The 21,893-nt window shown below is 40.3% G+C and overlaps 1 protein-coding gene across 7 annotated transcripts in view; it reads right to left on the bottom strand.

Moving 5' to 3' along the window:
* MBNL2 (muscleblind like splicing regulator 2) overlaps positions 1-21,893 on the bottom strand; it is a 156,191-nt gene that overhangs the window by 91,780 nt on the left and 42,518 nt on the right. For all 7 annotated transcript variants that reach the window (XR_008619068.1, XM_028497777.2, XM_007101402.4 and 4 more), the window contains exon 2: positions 14,028-14,803. Coding sequence is in view for 6 of the 7 variants with exons in the window: in XM_028497777.2 (XP_028353578.1) it covers positions 14,028-14,201 (174 nt within the window). In the remaining variant the exon portion in view is untranslated. The remainder of the gene's footprint in view (positions 1-14,027; positions 14,804-21,893) is intronic.

Genomic DNA, 21,893 nt, shown 5'->3' with positions numbered 1-21,893 from the left:
AATCTGTTCTATACCTTAAATGATGGTATCAGTCACTTATGAAAAATCCACGGAATTCCAAAGTTGAAGAGCTCAGGATTAAACTTCTACCATCCCTCTAAGGGTGCTACTAGATTTAACTTTAACAGTTTAACAGATCCCCAAATTCTTCTGTTCTCACCATCTTATCGTGTCACCTCCTGTCTGAATGCAACATCTATTTCCATCGCGTGCATTATGGCCGGCTAGTGTTTGATAAACATTAGAACTGGGCAGGTCGCAGCTCTACACCATTTTGGTGCATAACAAATTGTAATGGGAATATTTATCATCAATGAAATGAACCAAGTGTGGCGTTAGGAACTATACAATCAACTCAGACACAAACTATTGATATTCCATTGCATCATAGATAGTTACTGGTTGTTAGGCAACGAAATATTCCAACACTGACACCGGGGAAAACTTCTCTTGCTGGGCTTGGCCATTTTAGTAATTAGTTCAGCATGGGACTGTCTCATAGTATCTCTGGCATATAAAAGAACTTTTTAAAGGACATTTAATACAAATCCCAGGCTTGCATTATTTGAGCAATTCCTGAGATGGGAACTTTTATCCTACCAGGCACGTTTATTAATTTTTTCCTCATACTAAACAAATACCTGTCTCTCTACAGACCTTATACATTGGCTCCACTCTTTACCTAGAGCAAGTTTACTTCCTCTTCAACATGCCAGCTCTAATATTTGGAGAAGGCTATCATGTCTTCTCTGAATCTTTCTTTCTGCAGAGTAAATATATCCAATTCATTCCCTTATTCAGAATTCCCCATTATCTCACATGCTGGCTGTTCTCCCCTCTCAATGGCACCATAATATTTTAAACTGGGACTAAGTAGGATTGGTTGTTGTTTTATAGTTTACAGTTATGACTAATGATTTATAGGCTGTTGCGTGGTTGAACACTGCAATTAAAATTGGCACAGGAATAAGACGTCAAGGGTATAGAACAGGTGCCTGTTTTTTGGTTTTTTTTTTAATCCTGACTTGGAAAATGCTACCAGTGAGAAATCACAGCATTTGTGCCTTATTGGAACCTTGGAAGACAAATGGAAACTTTAAGTAAGACCTTCAGGGATGCCTAATAGATTTATGCAGCATAATAACACTTTCAGAGTGTGGGATGCGATCATTTAAAGTAATATTTTCTAAATTTGGCCGTGCATATGAATCATTGGAGAGCTTCTAAAAATACGGATTCTTGGGATCTGTACCCAGACCTACCGAACAGGTGCCTCTAAAATTTCCCAAGGGAAAAGCATTTGGGAGCCATGGATGTAGGGTATGCAACATGAAGATCAGTCCTTCCTTTGAGCTAATTCGACCTACCCTATAAAGCTGTCTTCTGTGACACGTTTTTGCTGCCTATTACAGCCAATTACTCTCTCTCTTTTCTAAAAAATCCTCTTCTTCTAATAATTGGTACCAAATAGTTTGGTATTTAATTGTTAATTTTACATGGCTTTTTGTCTCAGTTATTTTATAAAATCCCTCAGGGCAAGAACTCCCAAGGAATATGACACAATATTGAACAGAGTCATTGATCGATTGGTGAGGAGTTTTGGAGGTAGCAGAAGAAGTTAAGAGACAAAAGCGAGACAGATACTACAGGAGTCTAGCTGGAAAAGTTTAAGATTAGGGAGATTAAAGTCTTTCTCTCTTGAAAGAAGCATCTTCTGCACTGGGCTGTGGCCTGCTCCCAGGTGTAAGTGATAGAGTACACAGACGTTGCTTGATGTCTCCACCTCCATCAAACCTGATCTTTGGAGATGTCAGACAGTAACCCACAAGACTACATTATATAAATATGGCCAGAAGGCCTATTATTTCCAGTGTTTCTAGTCCATCTGGACCACCAGACATAAATGAGTTCTATCTCTTTTGGTGCAATTCTATCATCTGACAAAGTCAATTAGTGAGGGTACTGTAGGTCCTGATAAAAGTTTCAAAATAAAGATGAAGGGGTTCCTTAGATAGTTACATAGGCTTTTTTTTTTCTTTTTTAAATATCAAAGACATGTAAGACTTCAAAATTCATTCAAATTAAAAATCAAATTCGAAGAAATGATGCTTACATGAGATAAATACATAATACAATTAAAAATAAAAGAATGACAAGCTATATTTGGAAAGCATGAAGAAAAAAAGCAGGGGTGGTACATTTGTATTAAAGAATAAATTTGACAGAAGGTCAACTGCATATTGATACAAGTAAAACCATAAAAAAGCCATGAGTCATGAAACCCTAGGCACAGAATAGCATAGTGTCAGGCCATGAAAAGCAAAAGTTGCTAGAAATATAAGGAAACACATGAGTTGTATTAAAATTTCAAAATTACATAACTCTCTGGTAGGTCAAGGAGACAAAAATAAGCAATTAAGGACATAAAACACATGAATTATTTAATGTTTGTATAAATATCTATACACTGATATAACTTTGCACCTAAGAACAGAAAATGAATCTTACAAACACTGATCATGATCTGGACCATAAGATATTTCAGTGCATTTTTAAAGTAAAAATGGCACAACTCCATTATCTTAATAATAAAATACTACTAGAAATTAATATCAGAACTTTAAAGGAAAAAAAGCTCAAATTACTTGGACATTTTAGAAATAGTCACATAAATAATAAACGAGTTAATAAGCAAACTAGAATAAATAACAAACGTGAGAACGTTGTTGAACAAAAACCTATGAGATGGAGGCAAAGCTATTTTATGTAGTGATTCACAGCTCTAAATGCTTTTTGAAGAAAAGAATTATGAGAAGACACCTAAACAGTCTACATGGGAATTTAGAAAAAAAAAAAAAAGATAAAAGAAATTAAGGAAAGCTAGTGAGAAAGACAATAATAAAGTAGAAATAAAACAATAAATGAAACATAATAATGAGAAAAAAATAACCCTATCTTTTGAAGGATTGATAGCTAAAACCAAGAACACATTCTTCAAATAAAACAGACAAATCTCTGGCAAATCGGGCAAATTTAATCAAAGAAAAAACTAGAAAGAAAAAATATAATAACATTTATAAATAAATTTATTTAAACTATTTAATAATAGAGAGATTAAGGCTTATAACAGAGTAAAATAAATTAGTGATTAAATTGAAAACTTGAGTAAAATAAATAATTGAGAAAAATGTAAATTAAGATGAACTTAATGAGAAGAAAATCTATAAAGAAAGAAGAAATTGAACCATTTATCAAAAAGTTACTTTTACTTCAATTAGAGAGTTTAGAAATTTGGGGGACATACATAGGGCTCTCTGAGAAAGGAACACTTTCTGCAATGTAGTTAAAGAACTGGGTTTAAACGCCATGTAAAAACCTAAGTTTTAAAATTTAGGATTGAAATTGGTAATAAAAAATAATTCTTAAAAACAAATGATCCAATAGAACTTTCTGTGTTAAACGTCTAAGAAGAAGTTCATGAGATTCGAGCCAATCTCAAGACTTGACCAAAAGAAAACCAAAAGTAATAGGAACTTCAATCATACAAGGCACATTTAGAAGGGTTTTCTAGATAAGCAGCCTGATTTTGCAAAGTAGCACCACTACTCAGATAATAAACTAGCTTCTCCCGGGAGCTCTGGTTCCCACCCAGCTCCTGAGCGACCACATAGAGAATATCCTTAGAGAACATTAAGAATAAAATAGCCAGCAGGGCAAACAGGACCAGGAGAAATGAACTCTCCAGAGGGAACGGTAACTTCCCTCTCCAAATCATCAGTTCCACGTGCCATAAAGGAAGGAACAAACAAGGCTACGATGCATATTCATTGGCCCTTTTAATACGCCATCAGGATGCATCTTTCCTAATAATATCTACCTCCAAAATTTATTTTAAGTTTACTCTTCTCTATCACTGCCGCCACCACCCACCCGGGTGGCATCGGCAGTGATCGGGACAATGCAAAGCTTTGCGCACTGAGCTCCCGGCCCAGCCTCCTCCTGCAATTCCTTGTCCAGGCAGAGGACCTTCTCACAAGGCAAAACATCCTCTCGCTCAAATCTTAGTACGGAGCATAAAATCCAAACTCCTACACAGTCTCTCTCTTATTCCTTGTCTCAGGTGTGTCTCCCCCTGACCGATGGGTCATATGAGATGGAGGCAAAGCTATTTTATGTAGTGATTCACAGCTCTAAATGCTTTTTGAAGAAAAGAATTATGAGAAGACACCTAAACAGTCTACATGGGAATTTAGAAAAAAAAAAAAAAGATAAAAGAAATTAAGGAAAGCTAGTGAGAAAGACAATAATAAAGTAGAAATAAAACAATAAATGAAACATAATAATGAGAAAAAAATAACCCTATCTTTTGAAGGATTGATAGCTAAAACCAAGAACACATTCTTCAAATAAAACAGACAAATCTCTGGCAAATCGGGCAAATTTAATCAAAGAAAAAACTAGAAAGAAAAAATATAATAACATTTATAAATAAATTTATTTAAACTATTTAATAATAGAGAGATTAAGGCTTATAACAGAGTAAAATAAATTAGTGATTAAATTGAAAACTTGAGTAAAATAAATAATTGAGAAAAATGTAAATTAAGATGAACTTAATGAGAAGAAAATCTATAAAGAAAGAAGAAATTGAACCATTTATCAAAAAGTTACTTTTACTTCAATTAGAGAGTTTAGAAATTTGGGGGACATACATAGGGCTCTCTGAGAAAGGAACACTTTCTGCAATGTAGTTAAAGAACTGGGTTTAAACGCCATGTAAAAACCTAAGTTTTAAAATTTAGGATTGAAATTGGTAATAAAAAATAATTCTTAAAAACAAATGATCCAATAGAACTTTCTGTGTTAAACGTCTAAGAAGAAGTTCATGAGATTCGAGCCAATCTCAAGACTTGACCAAAAGAAAACCAAAAGTAATAGGAACTTCAATCATACAAGGCACATTTAGAAGGGTTTTCTAGATAAGCAGCCTGATTTTGCAAAGTAGCACCACTACTCAGATAATAAACTAGCTTCTCCCGGGAGCTCTGGTTCCCACCCAGCTCCTGAGCGACCACATAGAGAATATCCTTAGAGAACATTAAGAATAAAATAGCCAGCAGGGCAAACAGGACCAGGAGAAATGAACTCTCCAGAGGGAACGGTAACTTCCCTCTCCAAATCATCAGTTCCACGTGCCATAAAGGAAGGAACAAACAAGGCTACGATGCATACTCATTGGCCCTTTTAATACGCCATCAGGATGCATCTTTCCTAATAATATCTACCTCCAAAATTTATTTTAAGTTTACTCTTCTCTATCACTGCCGCCACCACCCACCCGGGTGGCATCGGCAGTGATCGGGACAATGCAAAGCTTTGCGCACTGAGCTCCCGGCCCAGCCTCCTCCTGCAATTCCTTGTCCAGGCAGAGGACCTTCTCACAAGGCAAAACATCCTCTCGCTCAAATCTTAGTACGGAGCATAAAATCCAAACTCCTACACGGTCTCTCTCTTATTCCTTGTCTCAGGTGTGTCTCCCCCTGACCGACGGGTCATGCTCTAGTCACCCTCACCTCTTGTTTCCAGAAGTTGGCTAAGTGCTTTTCTCTCCAGGCTTTAGGGCTCTCTTTTCCCTGTACCAGGGGAAGCTCTTCTCTCCTCACATGGCTGCTTCCTTCTCACCCTTCAGGTCTCTGCTCAGAAAGCACCTCCTTGGGGAAAGCGGGTCATGCTCTAGTCACCCTCACCTCTTGTTTCCAGAAGTTGGCTAAGTGCTTTTCTCTCCAGGCTTTAGGGCTCTCTTTTCCCTGTACCAGGGGAAGCTCTTCTCTCCTCACATGGCTGCTTCCTTCTCACCCTTCAGGTCTCTGCTCAGAAAGCACCTCCTTGGGGAAAGCATCCCAGGCCATCCTTTCTGTTTAAATTCTTCCTCAATCGCATTGTTTTCTATCCACATACCTTGTATTTCCTTTTTAGCACTCTCACAACTTAAAACGAATTACTTTTTGCAGGGGCAGTGTTTCTACCCATTTGTTTTCTGTCACTCCCATTAGACTGAAAACCCCATGGGGTCAGGAACGCTGTGGGCTTTTACATAGTGCTGTATTGCAAGGGCCTGGCCGAATGCCTGCACTCTGTGGGCACTCAGCATTTCATGAAGGAATAACAGTCTTGACAAATTGTGATGATTTGATTAGTTTGTTTACTTTTCTCTTGTTGTTGTTTCCTGCACTTGACTGTGAGTTCCACGGGAACAAGGTTCCTGTGTCTCTTTTAGGCACCAAACGTCGTGCTTGGCACTGAGGGGTAGCTCAGTGGCTATTTGTAGAATAAATAAATGAATAAAGATATTGAAGTTCTCTAGGATATGAAATTTCTTTTGCCTCAGCTTTATACAACACTCAGAACGTCTGGATCTACTAGAATCCTTCATTAAGAATTCTGCTATCCCAATATTTTCCAGTATCACTGTTTCTGTTAACAACTCAGGCACCCAATGGGAATGGAAGAGAAGCAATGTGAATTAACTCACTCAGATGAGGCTGCTGCTGGTTAATTTTAGATCCTGAGCATCTGGGTCAGTGCTTAGTTTCATAGCAGGGTGTGGAAATGATATCTTCAGTGTCATTATTAATGATTTTACTAAGGGCTGGGAGCACTTGAAATATTCTTCCGAATGAGATTTGAGAAGTGGACCAGATGGGCATTTTTAAGAAGGCTATATTAACTGTGTTCTACTTTTCAGCAGATAAGTCTTCATATTAAGATTGATTACAAATGTACCTTAGTATCCATATCATATTCAATCAAAAATTATAAGCAATGATTTTTAGAATATGTAATGTTCTACTTTTCAGCAGATAAGTCTTCATATTAAGATTGATTACAAATGTACCTTAGTATCCATATCATATTCAATCAAAAATTATAAGCAATGATTTTTAGAAGAATATGAAGTACTCCAGTAAGATGATAGTAATCTAAATGAAATACATAAACATGCCTGAAGTTGACTCTAGTCCTTTTGTTTTGCTTTAACCAGGTTAAAGCCTCTGAGTCACTTCCTTTTCCTCTTTCTCCTGGCAGTATCTCATCTTCTACAGGGCTTAATATTCATTATGGGTACATGACCTCAGTCATAAGAAAATGGTCTTATCAGTCATATCCCCAAAATGCTGGTTGGTCAGGCAGGATGGCTAGGTAAGGTTGATCACAAATAAACATGTGAGCATCCACTTACCCCCTGAATTCCAAGGGTGGGCGCTCAGGGCAGTATTTGTCCTCTATCAGTTTTAACCTTCTTGGTCAAAACAGAGCTGAGAAAGAGCAATACATACTAGACTATAATCTTTGAGCCAGAGGAAATTGAACCAAACCAAGTGGAAAGAACATTCTATTTAGCATTAGCAGGTGAGTTCATGGGCAGATCGTAAAACAGGTGAAGTTCATTATTGGTGAAGCTCCCCTAGAACAACCCTGGTCTCCCCAGCCCCAGGGGTGAGCCCCCTGCCATGGTTTAGACCTTGACACTGAATGCCAGCTGTCTTTGGCTTCCTAGAGACTTGCTCTTGTGCAATGAAACAAGTATGTTCTAGGTCTCATAGTCTCTGGTCAGGCTCTGAGATTATTCTGAGATCGTTTGCTTCTTGTTTTTTTCTGATTATCATAATATTCCTTTCTTTTCTAAAATGATTGTCAATGGATGTGTTTTGTTGTTCTCTTTTCCTTAATGTCCTTACTCAGCAAAAAAAAAAAAGTGGGCAACTCTATGTCAGTTCCCCTCTCTTCTTATGAAATATTACTGCTCCAAAAAATTCCTAAAAATCTATATCATTTGGTCTGAAATTCCCACCATCAGACTCACTTCTTTGAGTCACACAGGAAAGTCTTCGTCATTAGAAAGTCACTGTTGAGTCCACATTACCTGAGAGGACTCTCGAACTTTTCTCTGTTAGCAAATGAGGACAGCTTGATCTATCAAATAAGCTAATTTTCATTTTCATTGTATTGTACTTCCAGAGTCAACCTGTGTCTCCAGTTCTTGCACAGAGCTCCCTGATTTTAAAATCTACTGGGATATTGAGAACAGGACCACAGCACATGGTTGCACGGGTTGTGCACTACACAGCTCCAGGGGGTGCCCATCAGATAGACTAGATGAGAAGTGTACCTGTGTTGTGCAGTGCACCCCTGTGCAAACATATGCAGCAGCCCTATCTGAGAGGCTTGAGTACTTTACTGATGAACATGCTCTACCATTCAGCGAATTCTTAGTGAGTATTTACTGTGTGTGAAACACTGTTCTAGGCTCTGGGGATATAGCAGTGATCAAAAAAGACATGATCTCCAACTACATGGAGCTTACATTCTAGTAGAGTGGAGCAGGGAAACAAGTAACGAACAAAACCAAGTGAATATAAAGTTTATCAGATGGTGATAAGCACTAGAAAGAAGAGTAAGGCAAGGTGATGGGGAAATGGGACCCAAGCAATGAGGGAACTACTTGAAATGAGATTGGCAAAACGGCTTAACTGTTGGCATTTTTTATCATAAGCCTGAAGGGAATGAGGGAACAAGCTATTCATATAACTGAGGCAAGACTATTCCAGGCAGAGCAAAAAGCAAGTGCAAACACCCTGCGGTGGAAGGCTGATGGGCACATTCAGGTGGTTAGACTGGAACCTGAAAAGAAAAATCTCAAACATCTCAACTGTGAGGGAAACTGTTTCACGGATTATAAAGGTGTAGAGGTGGGGTTAACTTGGTCAAGGCCTTTTCTACAGTGAAGTTAGTTGCTCGTGAAGCAATCTGCATTTTGTCAAGTTAACCTAGCTTGGGCGGAGAAAACCATAATTTGAAAAGACACATGCACCCCAGTGTTCATTGCAGCACTATTTACAACAGCCAAGACATGGACGCAACCTAAGTGTCCATCGACAGAGGAATGGATAAAGAAGATGTGGCACATATATACAATGGAGTATTACTCAGCCATAAAAAAGAATGAAATAACGCCATTTGCAGCAACATGGATGGACCTAGAGATTATAATACTAAGTGAAGAAATTCAGATAGAGAAAGACAAATATCATGTGATATTTGTCTTGTATGTGGAATCTAAAAAAATGATACAAATAAACTTATTTACAAAACAGAAACAGACTCACAGACTCTGAAAACAAACTTATGGTTACTAAAGGGGAAACATGGCGGGGAGGGATAAATTAGGAGTTTGGAATTAACATATACACACTACTGTACATAACATATCAATAGATAATCAACAAGGAACTACTGTATAGAACAGGGAACTACTCAATACTCTGTAATAACCTATATGGGAAAAGAATCTGAAAAAGACTGGATATATGTATATGTATAACTGAATCACTTTGCTGTATACCTGAAACTAACACAACATTGTATATCATCTATACTCCAATATAAAATAAAAATTAAATTAAAAAAATAACAAAATTACAAAACCTAACTTGTGGAACACAGTGCTCTTGAATGTTCTGGCCTTCTGGAAAACATTTAAGCAATTCCATTGTTTATAATAATACTGTAACTTAAAAAAAATCGTAAATGCTTGAATGTCCAGTGGTTTCACATAAAATGCAGTGAGGTAACAGTTGTGAATAAAGTACAAATGTCATCGTGAGAACTCTGCTCTATCTTCTAAAATATCTGTTATAAAAACATTTATATACGTACAACTCTTTACAAAGACCTCAGCAAATCTCTTTTCCAAACACCCACAAATTTGTTTAGTATGTATTTATGGAAGTTTGATCACATATACAAATAACTCATAACAAAAACAAAAAAGGAGTATCTCAGGCTCACAAATTAACTTGTCCCTCTATAGGCCAACACAGATTCCTTTTACCTATTTTTATGAATAAAAGTACCCTACAGTGTTTGCAGAAAATATCTTGTACTAAATAACAACAAAAATGATGTCTGCCCCAAACTTGATTTCTTTTAATGTCATGACTAATTTGCATCACTGAGGCATTATTACAGTAGATTTTTAAGAGTTTGGACACATTAAAAATTGGACTCTTAAAGAGTTGGCCACATCTTTCTCGTAAGGCTAGTCATCAAAATCAATGTCCATACTATATGATACTTTATTATGAAGGGAAAAAAACTAACATCACCAGTCCCTAACACATCCGGCCTGTGCTGGGCATCTGGCATATCTTAGGCCAGTTAGTCTTTGCAGTAACCTTATGAAACAGGAATAGTTATATCAGTTTTAAATAGGATGAAACTGAAGTCAAGCAGGTAAAACACTTGTCTCAAATGATATAGCTAGCCTGTGTCCCCGCCAGGGTTTCTTCAAGCCCCGGCCTGTCCTGCTTCAAAGACCTTGCCCTTCTTTCCATCCCAGGCTGTTTCCACTGAGTAGCACGATCCTTCTTACTACATGAAATAAACTTAAATTAGCTTCATTATTATCACCCTCATAATTTGTCATTTTAGCTGCTATTTTTGAGTGTCTCTTTTATTTACCAGTCCCTGTGGTAAGGACTCGTACTCGTTACAACCACCTTGCAAGGTGAACAGGCCAGCGTGCTGCTGGACACTGCGCATTCTTTAGCCAGTGTCCCTGGTGAATATCCTCATTTTACTGATAAGACAACAAAGCTCAGAAGTGATAAATGACCCACCCAAGGCTGGGAAGTGGCTGAGCAGTATTTGGATGCAGGTCTGTCTTACTCCCGCGCCTATGGGCTCTTTCCACATTCTTTACAGTTTGACAACGTCACAAATATATAACATCGCACTCAGATTAAATAACCCGAAAATTTACAATCCTAAAAGGGAACTACTAACCTGAGGCAATATACAACTCTGCTTCCACACGTGAAAATGGTTTTACTAGACACTTCTGAAAATGATCTTTCAAGTTCCTTTTTGAATATAGTGTTCAACATTCTCACGGCGTGGTTTATGCTTTTATACTAAACATTAACTCTTCTAGATTCTTTCTCCGTGAGTTGGAATCCTCAAAAAATCGTGGTCTTGGTGAATCCACAGTGAGGTAATGAATTATAAGAATCTGGTGGCGCAGTGGTTGAGAGTCCGCCTGCAGATGCAGGGGACGCGGGTTCGTGCCCCGGTCCGGGAAGATCCCACGTGCCGCGGAGCGGCTGGGCCCGTGAGCCGTGGCCGCTGGGCCTGCGCGTCCGGAGCCTGTGCTCTGCGGCGGGAGGGGCCGCAGCAGTGAGAGGCCCGCGTGCCGCAAAAAAAAAATAAAATAAAATAAAAAGAATCTGGGAGTTGTTGTGCTGTTGATATTCAACAAATACTGAGCCTTAATAGGTCAGGCATATTTCCCTAACTGGTTAAAAGAATTAAAAGTTGTTTTTTTTAAAAAAATTTTCCTCATAATTGATAAACTGTCAGGGAGATACATTACAACCATGCAGATATCCTATTCCATAGATTAATTTTTTAAATTAATTAATTAACTTATTTATGGCTGCATTGTGTCTTTGTTGCTGCACGCGGGCTTTTCTCTAGTTGTGGCGAGCGGGGGCTACTCTTCGTTGCGATGCGCGGGCTTCTCATTGCGGTGGCTTCTCTTGTTGCCGAGCACGGGCTCTAGGAGTGCAGGCTTCAGTAGTTGTGGCACGAGGCTTCAGTAATTGTGGCGCAGGGGCTCAGTAGCTGCGGCTCACGGGCTCTAGAGCGCAGGCTCAGTAGTTGTGGCACACGGGCTTAGTTGCTCTGAGGCATGTGGGATCCTCCTGGACCCCCAGGGCTCAAACCCATGTCCCCTGCATTGGCAGGCAGATTCTTAACCACTGCGCCACCAGGGAAGTCCAAGAATTAAGTTTTAAGAAACTTGCTAAAATCTCAGTTAAATAGTAAATATCTAACCAGAGAAGGGTTGGATTAATAAAATAAAGAGATTGGGGATGACCTGGAAAATGAATTTCTCATCTCTGACCTGATTCCGTATCTTAAAGTTCTTATGTTCTAGTTTTCAATCTACACTGCTTTTTATAGTGAATGCTTCCATTGGTGATAATCATAGAAGCAAATACATACTTTGTTTACTTTTTTGACTACAAGCAAAATAAATACTAATATAAAAATGTGCTTAGGCTGTTATAGTTTATATGAATTGTGATTTATCCATCTATTCATTTCTGTGTAGACGAAATGATTTATCATTTTAAAGTCTAATTAGTTGTGGCACACGGGCTTAGTTGCTCTGAGGCATGTGGGATCCTCCTGGACCCCCAGGGCTCAAACCCATGTCCCCTGCATTGGCAGGCAGATTCTTAACCACTGCGCCACCAGGGAAGTCCAAGAATTAAGTTTTAAGAAACTTGCTAAAATCTCAGTTAAATAGTAAATATCTAACCAGAGAAGGGTTGGATTAATAAAATAAAGAGATTGGGGATGACCTGGAAAATGAATTTCTCATCTCTGACCTGATTCCGTATCTTAAAGTTCTTATGTTCTAGTTTTCAATCTACACTGCTTTTTATAGTGAATGCTTCCATTGGTGATAATCATAGAAGCAAATACATACTTTGTTTACTTTTTTGACTACAAGCAAAATAAATACTAATATAAAAATGTGCTTAGGCTGTTATAGTTTATATGAATTGTGATTTATCCATCTATTCATTTCTGTGTAGACGAAATGATTTATCATTTTAAAGTCTAATCTAATAAACTTAGATTAGACAAGAAAGATAAAAAAGAAAGAAAATGGGGTAGTTATTGAGGTAAATCACATATCTATAAGTTTTCAAATTTTAATCCTTAAAATAATTCTATTGAGCTATAAATGCATTCTTCTGCTTTTAGTATATAGACACATTTTCCCTTTAACATATGATTTGAAGTCTTGTATTTAAATTTTCACTTAAAAGTCTTTTCACTTTAAGATGAATTTTTTCCAAAAAACATACCCAGTCCCTTCATACCCAAGAAAAGACTAAGGTCACTGTTTTGTAAACTCACAGCACTATGATTTCCCAAATCTTTTTTTTTTTTTTTAAGCTATGTATCTTACCTAAATCCACTGATGTTAGAACTGTCCTAGACAGTCAGGGATTGATAGAATCCATAATCTTAGGATAATCATAATTGGATAGAATCCATAATCTTAGGGCAAAATCAACCTCAAAGCATTATGGGCTAAGTCATGTCATCCCCATTTCCTTCAATTAGATCTTTCATTATAATTCTCCCATTTCTTCAAGCCCAGGCTCCACCAAACTCAGTATACAACTCAGGTGCCACAGCCTCCAAAAACTTCTTGAAACAATCAGCTGGAAGCCAGCTCTCCCAGCTATGGATCCCCATAGAAGTCTGCCCTCTATCCTTCTCTTAGGGCACATGTCCCTTTCTGTCTTGCATTGTAGCCATTTGCTGTATTTTCCCTACCAGACAGTGAGATCACCAAGGATACCATCTTGAATCACATTCATTTCTTCTCTGATGTGCTACGTGTTAACTTACACATAGTAGGTTCTCAAGAAGTACTGCGTGCGTACTTAATAATTTCTGTTAGCCATGACAAATTGTCACAGAGAGTGAAAAACCTATTAAGTAAAGTATTTTAGGAAGCCCTAGGTCAAGAAAGAAAGCCACAAGAGTAGAAAATTCTTCACGAGGTGAATCAGAATAACTGGCACATAAAAGTGACACATTCAATTTCTTCACCTTTGTATAACCTCCAGAAGATCAAACGTTAATAAAATATTTATCTTCAGTTGTCACAAGCCAGACTTTGATTTAAAACTCTTGGGTACACGAATGTCATGCCAGACCAAAAATACAGCACCATGTATTTTTAATTTAAACATGGATCCGTAAAAAATTTATATATACCTGATATGAAAAAATTTGAGCACAAATCTCCCAATAGTCACCACAAATAAGAAAACAGGATCTAAAATCGATTGTCAAACGTCTGTAAAAGTACCACGAAAAATATTCTATTTGAAAGTCCAACGTGGCATTGATGTGACACGTAAAATGCATTCTCTTACCTTTAGGGAATCAAAGCAGGCAATTACTCTTCCATTTTCAACCTGGCAACTTTTGGGGGGGTGAGCAAATTTGCATTCCTCATCAGGGCGAGAGCACGTCCCTCTCTGGAACTGCCTGCAGACTTCCAAGGTCAGCCATTTTGTGTCTCTGACCGGGGCAACATTCAAAGCCATGATGAGAAAATTACTTGGATCCTGTTCGTTTCTGTTAAATGATGAAATCAAATCAAGTTCCAATGATTCCAAAACTATTGCTGTGGGAAATCCCACATGTAAGTCTGAAGGTAAGTGACAAATTGCTTAAAGAAGCCCAGTCCAGGAAACAAAGTGAGGAGAGAATTGATGGGCAGGCGGTCACTCATCAATCAATATGCCCCCCTCGAAGACTGCGGGCCGCAGTGAAAGCATGCTCACTGTCATCTCTGGCTGCAAACGTCCGAGTCGCCTGATCGTTTTGCAGACACAACTGTTTTTAATAATGTGACTTCAATATCATGGCACTCCTTGGGAGAATATTTAGTTCTGACGCTCGCAGCTATTGACGATGCTGGAAAATAAGCCACTTAGATGTTCAGATCTTAGCGGGATTTCTCTTTCCTTTCACCTTTCAAAATTCCGAAATCAAGCAACTGGCAAAGCCAGACAGTTGAGGTATCTTCGTCCACTCGTAAGGTCAGGGTAATGTGTATTTGATAGCAAAACACGATCACACAAAAGCTCCCGGGCTGTGGTTTCCAGCAAAAGTGACTTCACACAGGCACTTTTAAATCTTGAACCTGCAAAACACAAATAAAATATCAACTTACACCCAAACTCAATGGAATCAACACTTTAACAAACTATTTAGCTCTTATCTAGAATTTGCGAAAGTGCAGTTTAGAGCTTTGAATATAGTGAGGAAAGTTATGCATTAAAAAAGAGAGAAAAGGGCTTCCCTGATGGCGCAGTGGTTGAGAGTCTGCCTGCCGATGCGGGGGACACGGGTTCGCGCCCCGGTCCGGGAAGATCCCACATGCCGCGGAGCGGCTGGGCCCGTGAGCCGTGGCCGCTGAGCCTGCGCGTCCGGAGCCTGTGCTCCGCAACGGGAGAGGCCACGACACTGAGAGGCCCACAAAAAAAAAAAAAGAGAGAGAGAAAAGAATGCAAAACTGCAACCGTACTGCAGAAATGATCTAGGCAGCAGTCCAAAAGTTAGGAATGACTCAGACAGATGAGTGTGGCAGACACAATAATTAGGCGTTCTGAAACAATTCAATCTAATGTGCCTAATCGCCAAAACAGTGTATTAGAACTGTGACTTCCAATTAATTTCACATTTAGGCCATTGATTTTATTGTTGGAAATGCTATAACCAATCATTTGGGATGTGACTCTCCCAGATAATAAGGATATTGTCATTCTGGATGAAGTGTGGGCTCCTTACCCTTTACATCCTTTTCTAGTTTACAGAGATTTATTTGAACTTAGAGAGAGAAAGGAAGAAGCCTCCTGATATTTATTCTCAGATCTCTTATACTTTCTCTCTACGTTTAATACTTGTGTGATGTTAAAGTGTTCCTTTCTAGGCTGTAAGCACTCAGAGGGTAAGGGCAGTTTGTATATTCCATTTCTGTTTCCCTAGGGCCTTACTTAGTTCATGGCTATTTGGTCCTCAAAAAATATTTCTCGACTGATTTAACTGATGACTGACTCACTGACTAAGTGAATGAATGCAAGTATATTTTAGCTGAGTCCAGTTCAGATTTTAACGGAGTCACAATCTGAGAATGTTCTGTTCTGTGGAACGCTGGAGCTGAATCACATATCTAACACAACAAAAATATAACAAGTCAATTCAGATTTCTAAGATCAGCACAATTAGTTTCTTTTAATATCTCCAAGGATTATGAAATTATTAAAACATTAAAAATTTAACATTACTGAGTCAAGCATGAATGAAGGACTAAATATCAGAAGTTGGTCATTTTTATATATTGGATATGCCACGGGCTACCTTAGATACTTGCTTAGCCTTGATGGCCTTCTAAAAAATTTATAACTAAAGACTTAATGGAGGCTGGAAGTAGGTTATTTAAAATCGTCATGTACCACAGAAGTTCAGAGAGCAATAATTCTTGAGCGATTCACAAGTGTTCCCTGAAAAAGTAAGTCTCACAACCAATTAAGTTTAGTTAACTCCAGGCAAACCGAGCTGAACAGGCTTCCTTGCAAGAGGGCGTTTTTCGGCCTTGAACGAGTCTCCGATAGGGGAAGAGAAGCAGGGGCGTCTCTCAAGCTTATCTGATTGTGGATCATTTATTTAGCGGGACATCTCCCGGGACTAGTGGGAAATGCTTCTTCATCCCAATACTTGTCTTACTTGTTGGCAGAAGTGTTTGAATGAGTTATAATTGTATGTGCATTTAAGGAAATTGGCAACCTGGAAAGCTATGACACATTCCAAGCTCCCCACTGTGAAATATTTGAGGGGCCAGACAGGTTCCTGCTTGTCTTTATGGCAGGATTGCACTCCCAGCAGCTAACATCAACTATCTTAACTTCAAGAGTTTAAGAAGATGACTTTAATAACCAAATTGCCTCTGGGTCAGGTTTCACCGACCAGCCTGGACCTGCACCCTCATTACCTCAACCCTTACCTCTAAACCCCGTGAGAACAAAGCAAGGGAAGCAAGGGACAAGGAAGCATTTCTGCTTGTGTGTTCAGTGGAGCTGAGGCGCCAATAATGTGGAGACAAAATGAGGGGCTGCACACACGTAGTTCATATTTGCCAAATATTTTGCAGCGTCCCTGAGTCCCAAGGACCTGGGTCCAGTGGGGTCACAGAACAACAAAGATGCAGGAGATGCTCTTCCTCAAAGCAGCACAGTCTTGGCCGCTGCTTCACGTGTAGGAAAAGAAACAGGCGTACACATATTCATGCACAGATGGCAAATGAATCATTACTCAAGTCTTCCTAAAAATCACACAGGAACAATGCTCTTAACTCAATCCAGTGAATGGGGTACACTTTTGCGTATACTTTTAGATAAGAAGGCATTTTCTTCCCCCCCGGGAGAAATGGAGTGCCATTTCTACTACTATGAAAATCCAACCAGAATTTAGATGGTCAGACTCGATCAAGATGGACTTGCTTTTGAAAACAGAGGAACCAAGTTTCTGACGGCCAGAGTCCTGTGTAAGTCAAAGATGTTCCACAAGGCTCGTCAGGTTGCACCTGAATATATCGCTGTCCTAAGCGTTCATGAATCCACTCTTTCTCCCAGCTTCTTCTCTGTTGCTATCCTAAAAGTTACGGAGCTACTGTTACAAAGATATCGCCTCTCTTGGGCCATGACAACCTCCATCTTCTGGAGTGGGTACAGCAAACAGCTGTGGGAATGAGGAAGTGAGAAGAGATTTAATTTAGGTCAGGGGAGGCCACTGAAGGAGATGGGCAATGATGGGCAAGGATGGAGAAGACCAACCTTTAACATGGTTATCAAGGGACAAGAGACTAAATTAACTAACAAACACATAGAGCAAATTACATATTGGGTCTACAGACTGGAGGTTCCTGGGAGGCCCACTAGCCACACGTGGCTATTGAGCACTTGAAATATGGCTCGCGTCACTGAGGGACTAAATCTAAAATTTTTATTTTTTCTTAATTAACGTAAATTTAACTTAAAAGCTGATTCTCAGTTTACTTATCGGAAAACTTTTAAGTATGCTTGGACCAACTTGAGTATATGAATCTACTTTTCAGTTGTAAATTTTATGAAATCTAAATACAGAGCAAGTATCTCTAAGAAAAAGCCAGCATCCTAATTGAGACGTGTTCTAAGTAATAAAATACACGCTGATTTCAAAGACTTAGTACGAAACAAAAAACCCATGAAAACATCTCATTAATATTGCTTCATATTTACTACATGGTGGATTGACAATATTTTTAACAAACTGGATTAAATATTGTTATTAAAATTAAACTCGCTTCTTTTTAGCTCCCCTCCAAAAAATTCAGAATTATATATGTAGCTTACATTATATTTCTGCTGATGGCGCTGTTGTAGGGGCTTTTGCATTTCTTCTATTAGCCACAGCACTCTCTGGAATGGTGGAAAGTACCCTGTCCTAAGAGCCGGGTTCCAGCCCTTGTTTTGCGAAGCCTCCTTCATATGACCTTAGTAAGTCAATTTCTCTGAGATCCAGTTTCTTCATCTGTAAAATGTTAATGATAGTTCCTACCTACTTTACATGGTTACTGCCACGAAGGACCGATTACAGAAGAAACATAAAAACACTCTGTGAACAGTCAAGAGCTGTCCCAAAGCAAGGTGATGAAAGGATGAGCCGCTCTATAAATATTTATTGAATAAATCCACTTCCAGGCTTCCTCTCTGCAGTCGTTCCCTATCAATGACTGGGGTCAGGCCTGGGGTGGATCTGCTCCGGCCACAGATTCTGAAAGCAGGACGGTACCTTGCAGATCAAAGAGCTGACTGCACGGGGCGCTCGCTCGGGGCCTCTTCTCTGGAGCGCCCCTCATTTCTCAGACCGTCTCCTTCTGCAGCCGAAGGGAACCCACAGAGAAGCTTCCCTAAGTACACATCCCACGGTGTCACTACAAAGGCCTGAGCCTGCTGTCTTCCTCCAGCTGCTACCAACCCAGAAGGAGATGAAACACTTTTGGGGCCCGGCGGTCCCCCTGGGTGTGATGTCAAGTCCCCGTACGCGGCTGCAGTCACGGGGAGTCCATTCGGCTCGAGGCCCTGGTGGGAGCACAGCTGCTGAGTAAGCTCCCAGCGTCCTGGGGGAGGGGGGAGCAGGGGGTGGCCCTTTCTAGTTCACCTGCCTAGAGGGGTCCCTGTTAAAATGTGTCTGTGTGGAGAGGGCACGTCTCTCTGATTCTCAAAAAGCTGCCACGGGCGTCAGCTTTGGACCCATTCGGTGCCAGGCACCATTTACCTTTCCTGGAAGCTTCTGCGCTACTCTGGGAAGCAAGGTCTCCTGCTCCCATTATTTTCCAGTGTTTTCTGTTTAAGTTTCTCCCAGTGCTTTGCTTTTGCTTCTGTTTGCTTCGCTCCTTTTCAGTTGTGCTTCAGCTTTACTTCCAGCTTCACAATCAATCCCATCCCGTATCAGCTCCTTCCCAGGCAGAACCTGGGCAGAATTCTGAAGCACTTGTTCCCAGTTATCTCTCTGGCCGTTGTAGGTGTTCCCTTCCAGTCCTGTCCAGGCATTCAGGCACCCCACGTTCTCTCCCCCCGCTGCCTTTCTAAGCCCCCTCACAGAGGAGGGCATGATCTTGCCCTTGAGGCTCTGCTGAGTCACCAGGCTGGTAGCCCTCACCGGCCCTGCACCCTGAAGCGGGGCTCCGGCCTGACCTCCTTCATATTCCCCGTTTTAAAATTAATTTTATGTATTTATTTTTTAAATTTTTTGGCCGCACCACGCGGCATGTGGGATCCTACTTCCCCCGACCAGGGATCGAACCCGCGCCCCCTGCATTGGAAGCGCAGAGTCTTAACCACTGGACCGCCGGGGAAGTCCCCTTCATTCCCCTTTTGATGGCCTCTCTGTAGTCCGTCTTTTAACACTGCCTGGTAATTATTTTTAAGTAGACATCATTATGCCTTAATTCATGAGAACTGTGAATATTGATTTATCCAAGTGTCTCCCCCCAGTATAAGCTCCTGTGTATCTAATAGACTGTTATTATTTTCAAATCCGCAGAGTTCAGTTCAGTGCTTGGTATCTAGAATATGCTCAACGAATATTTGTCCAATAAACTCCTGATCCTCCTCCAAAGAGCATTTGCATTTTAATATGGACCGAAGTCTAACCTAAAGGAATAAGGCTCTGAATAGAGAGTTTCAGTATCATCCTGTAGGAAAATTCCAGCAAGTGCCACCGGCTTACCCTGTTGTTGCCAAGTAAGTTGGGGGTTAGGGTGAGGAGCTGCCCCAGAGATAAATTATTTGAGCTTCAAAACCCTGAATCTTTAGGCCAGAGGTTTGCAAAGTGTAGTATACGTGGGCCAGCAGCCCCTGGGAGCTTATTAACAATGCATGTTCTCAGGCCCCAGCCCAGAGGTCCTGGGTCCGAAGTCTTGGGGGTAGGGCCCAGCAATCTGTGTTTTGACAAGCCCTCCAGGGGTGACTCTGAAGCACTCCCAAGTTTGAGAAGCACCGTGGTAAGCATTTCTTGCCGCCCTCCTGCGTACCAGGCATCCTTTGGGTTGCTGTGAGGGAACCAAGATGTCTGCCCTGAGTCGATCACAGGGTCTTGGGGTCACCGATTCCCACACAAACAGTTGCGGGAGGGCTGGCTGAGGGTTTCTCCCAGTGGCTGTGTTTCTGATCAGTCAAAACAAAACAAAACTAGATGACACAGGAAACACCTGAGAGATTTGTCCCCGCTGAGACTTGATTCTATGAGAATTTGAAAAATAGATTGTCTCATAGCTTGCAGATTTTGTTCAGGATGAAGCAGGCCTTTGATGGGGGTAAATAGGGCTTTGTTTCTAGGGCCCTTGTCTGAGAGAGGACCGTCTTAGGGGGCTGGCGGTCCTTGGTGGCCAGCAGCTTGGTCCTCAGCCGCATGACGCCAGAACTCTCCACAGAGGGGCTGCTGTGTAAAGCCCCAGCGCCAGATATGACCAATATGGAGGTTCACTGCTGGACTCATCTTCAAAGGAAAGGCAAGACTGAATTTCAAGGACAAGGAAAGGAGGTTCTGTAGTATTTCCTGAAATGCCAAAGGACTTGCTGTTCAACAGTACAAAATAATCCCAAGCTTTTTTTAGGGTCTTCACTTACGTGACACTTCATCTTTCAAAACATATTGAAAACTCTTCTAGGTATTAGATTTTCAGAAAGCTGTGACTTGTGACTGCAGGAAAGAACTCGCTGTGCACGTTCGTTCCTTACAGGCCCTCTGTGATGTCGCAGGCTGAGTTTGGAAAGCACGGTCCTTCACTCTACGACCCTGGCGACCTGCCCCAGGCCACGCCCCTCAGACAAGCCCGGGCTGTGGACCCCAGGTGTCCTCGCCTTGCCAAAGCTTTGTAGCCAGTTTGTACATTTCTGAAGGGAAACACATCAATCATGTCCAATCTTGAGACTGAGACTGATTAAAACGTTAAGACCGCCTTAAGGAAAATAGTTCTGCAGCACACAGCTCCTCCAGCCAACTCTTGGTCATCTAAGGTATTTTAGCTGTCTGCCAGACAACGGCCTCCTAGAGAGCTGATTAAAGGATCCTTGCAAAGCAAACCGGTTTCTGAGTCAGACAGTCAAGGACTTATTATCCATTAAGTAATTTATGGGATGCCTTTAATTTTATTTTGCATAAATCTAATTACATAAAGAAACTATGTCTCCTTGAGTTTCCTAACTTCTAATTTGGAGAATCTTGGATTTCCTATTTTTAACCCTTTATTTATGTATATAATTTTGGTAATTCATTTTCATGAATTTTTCCCTTTTTACGTATATATATATATATATATATATTTAACATCTTTATTGGAGTATAATTGCTTTACAATGGTAGGTTAGTTTCCGCTTTATAACAAAGTGAATCAGCTATACCTATACATATATCCCCATATCCCCTCCCTCTTGCGTCTCCCTCCCACCCTCCCTATCCCACCCCTCTAGGTGGTCACAAAGCGCCGAGCTGATCTCCCTGTGCTATTGGTGGGAATGTAAATTGATACAGCCACTCTGGAGAACAGTATGGAGGTTCCTTAAAAAACTACAAATAGAACTACCATATGACCCAGCAATCCCACTACTGGGCATATACCCTGAGAAAACCATAATTCAAAAAGAGTCATGTACCACAGTGTTCATTGCAGCTCTATTTACAATAGCCAGGAC

This window comes from Physeter macrocephalus, chromosome 13 (assembly GCF_002837175.3).
Source record: "Physeter macrocephalus isolate SW-GA chromosome 13, ASM283717v5, whole genome shotgun sequence".
Classification (NCBI taxonomy): Eukaryota; Metazoa; Chordata; class Mammalia; order Artiodactyla; family Physeteridae; genus Physeter; species Physeter macrocephalus.
The sequence above is the reverse complement of the archived record's forward strand: the minus strand, read 5'-3'. Positions and strand labels throughout refer to the sequence as shown.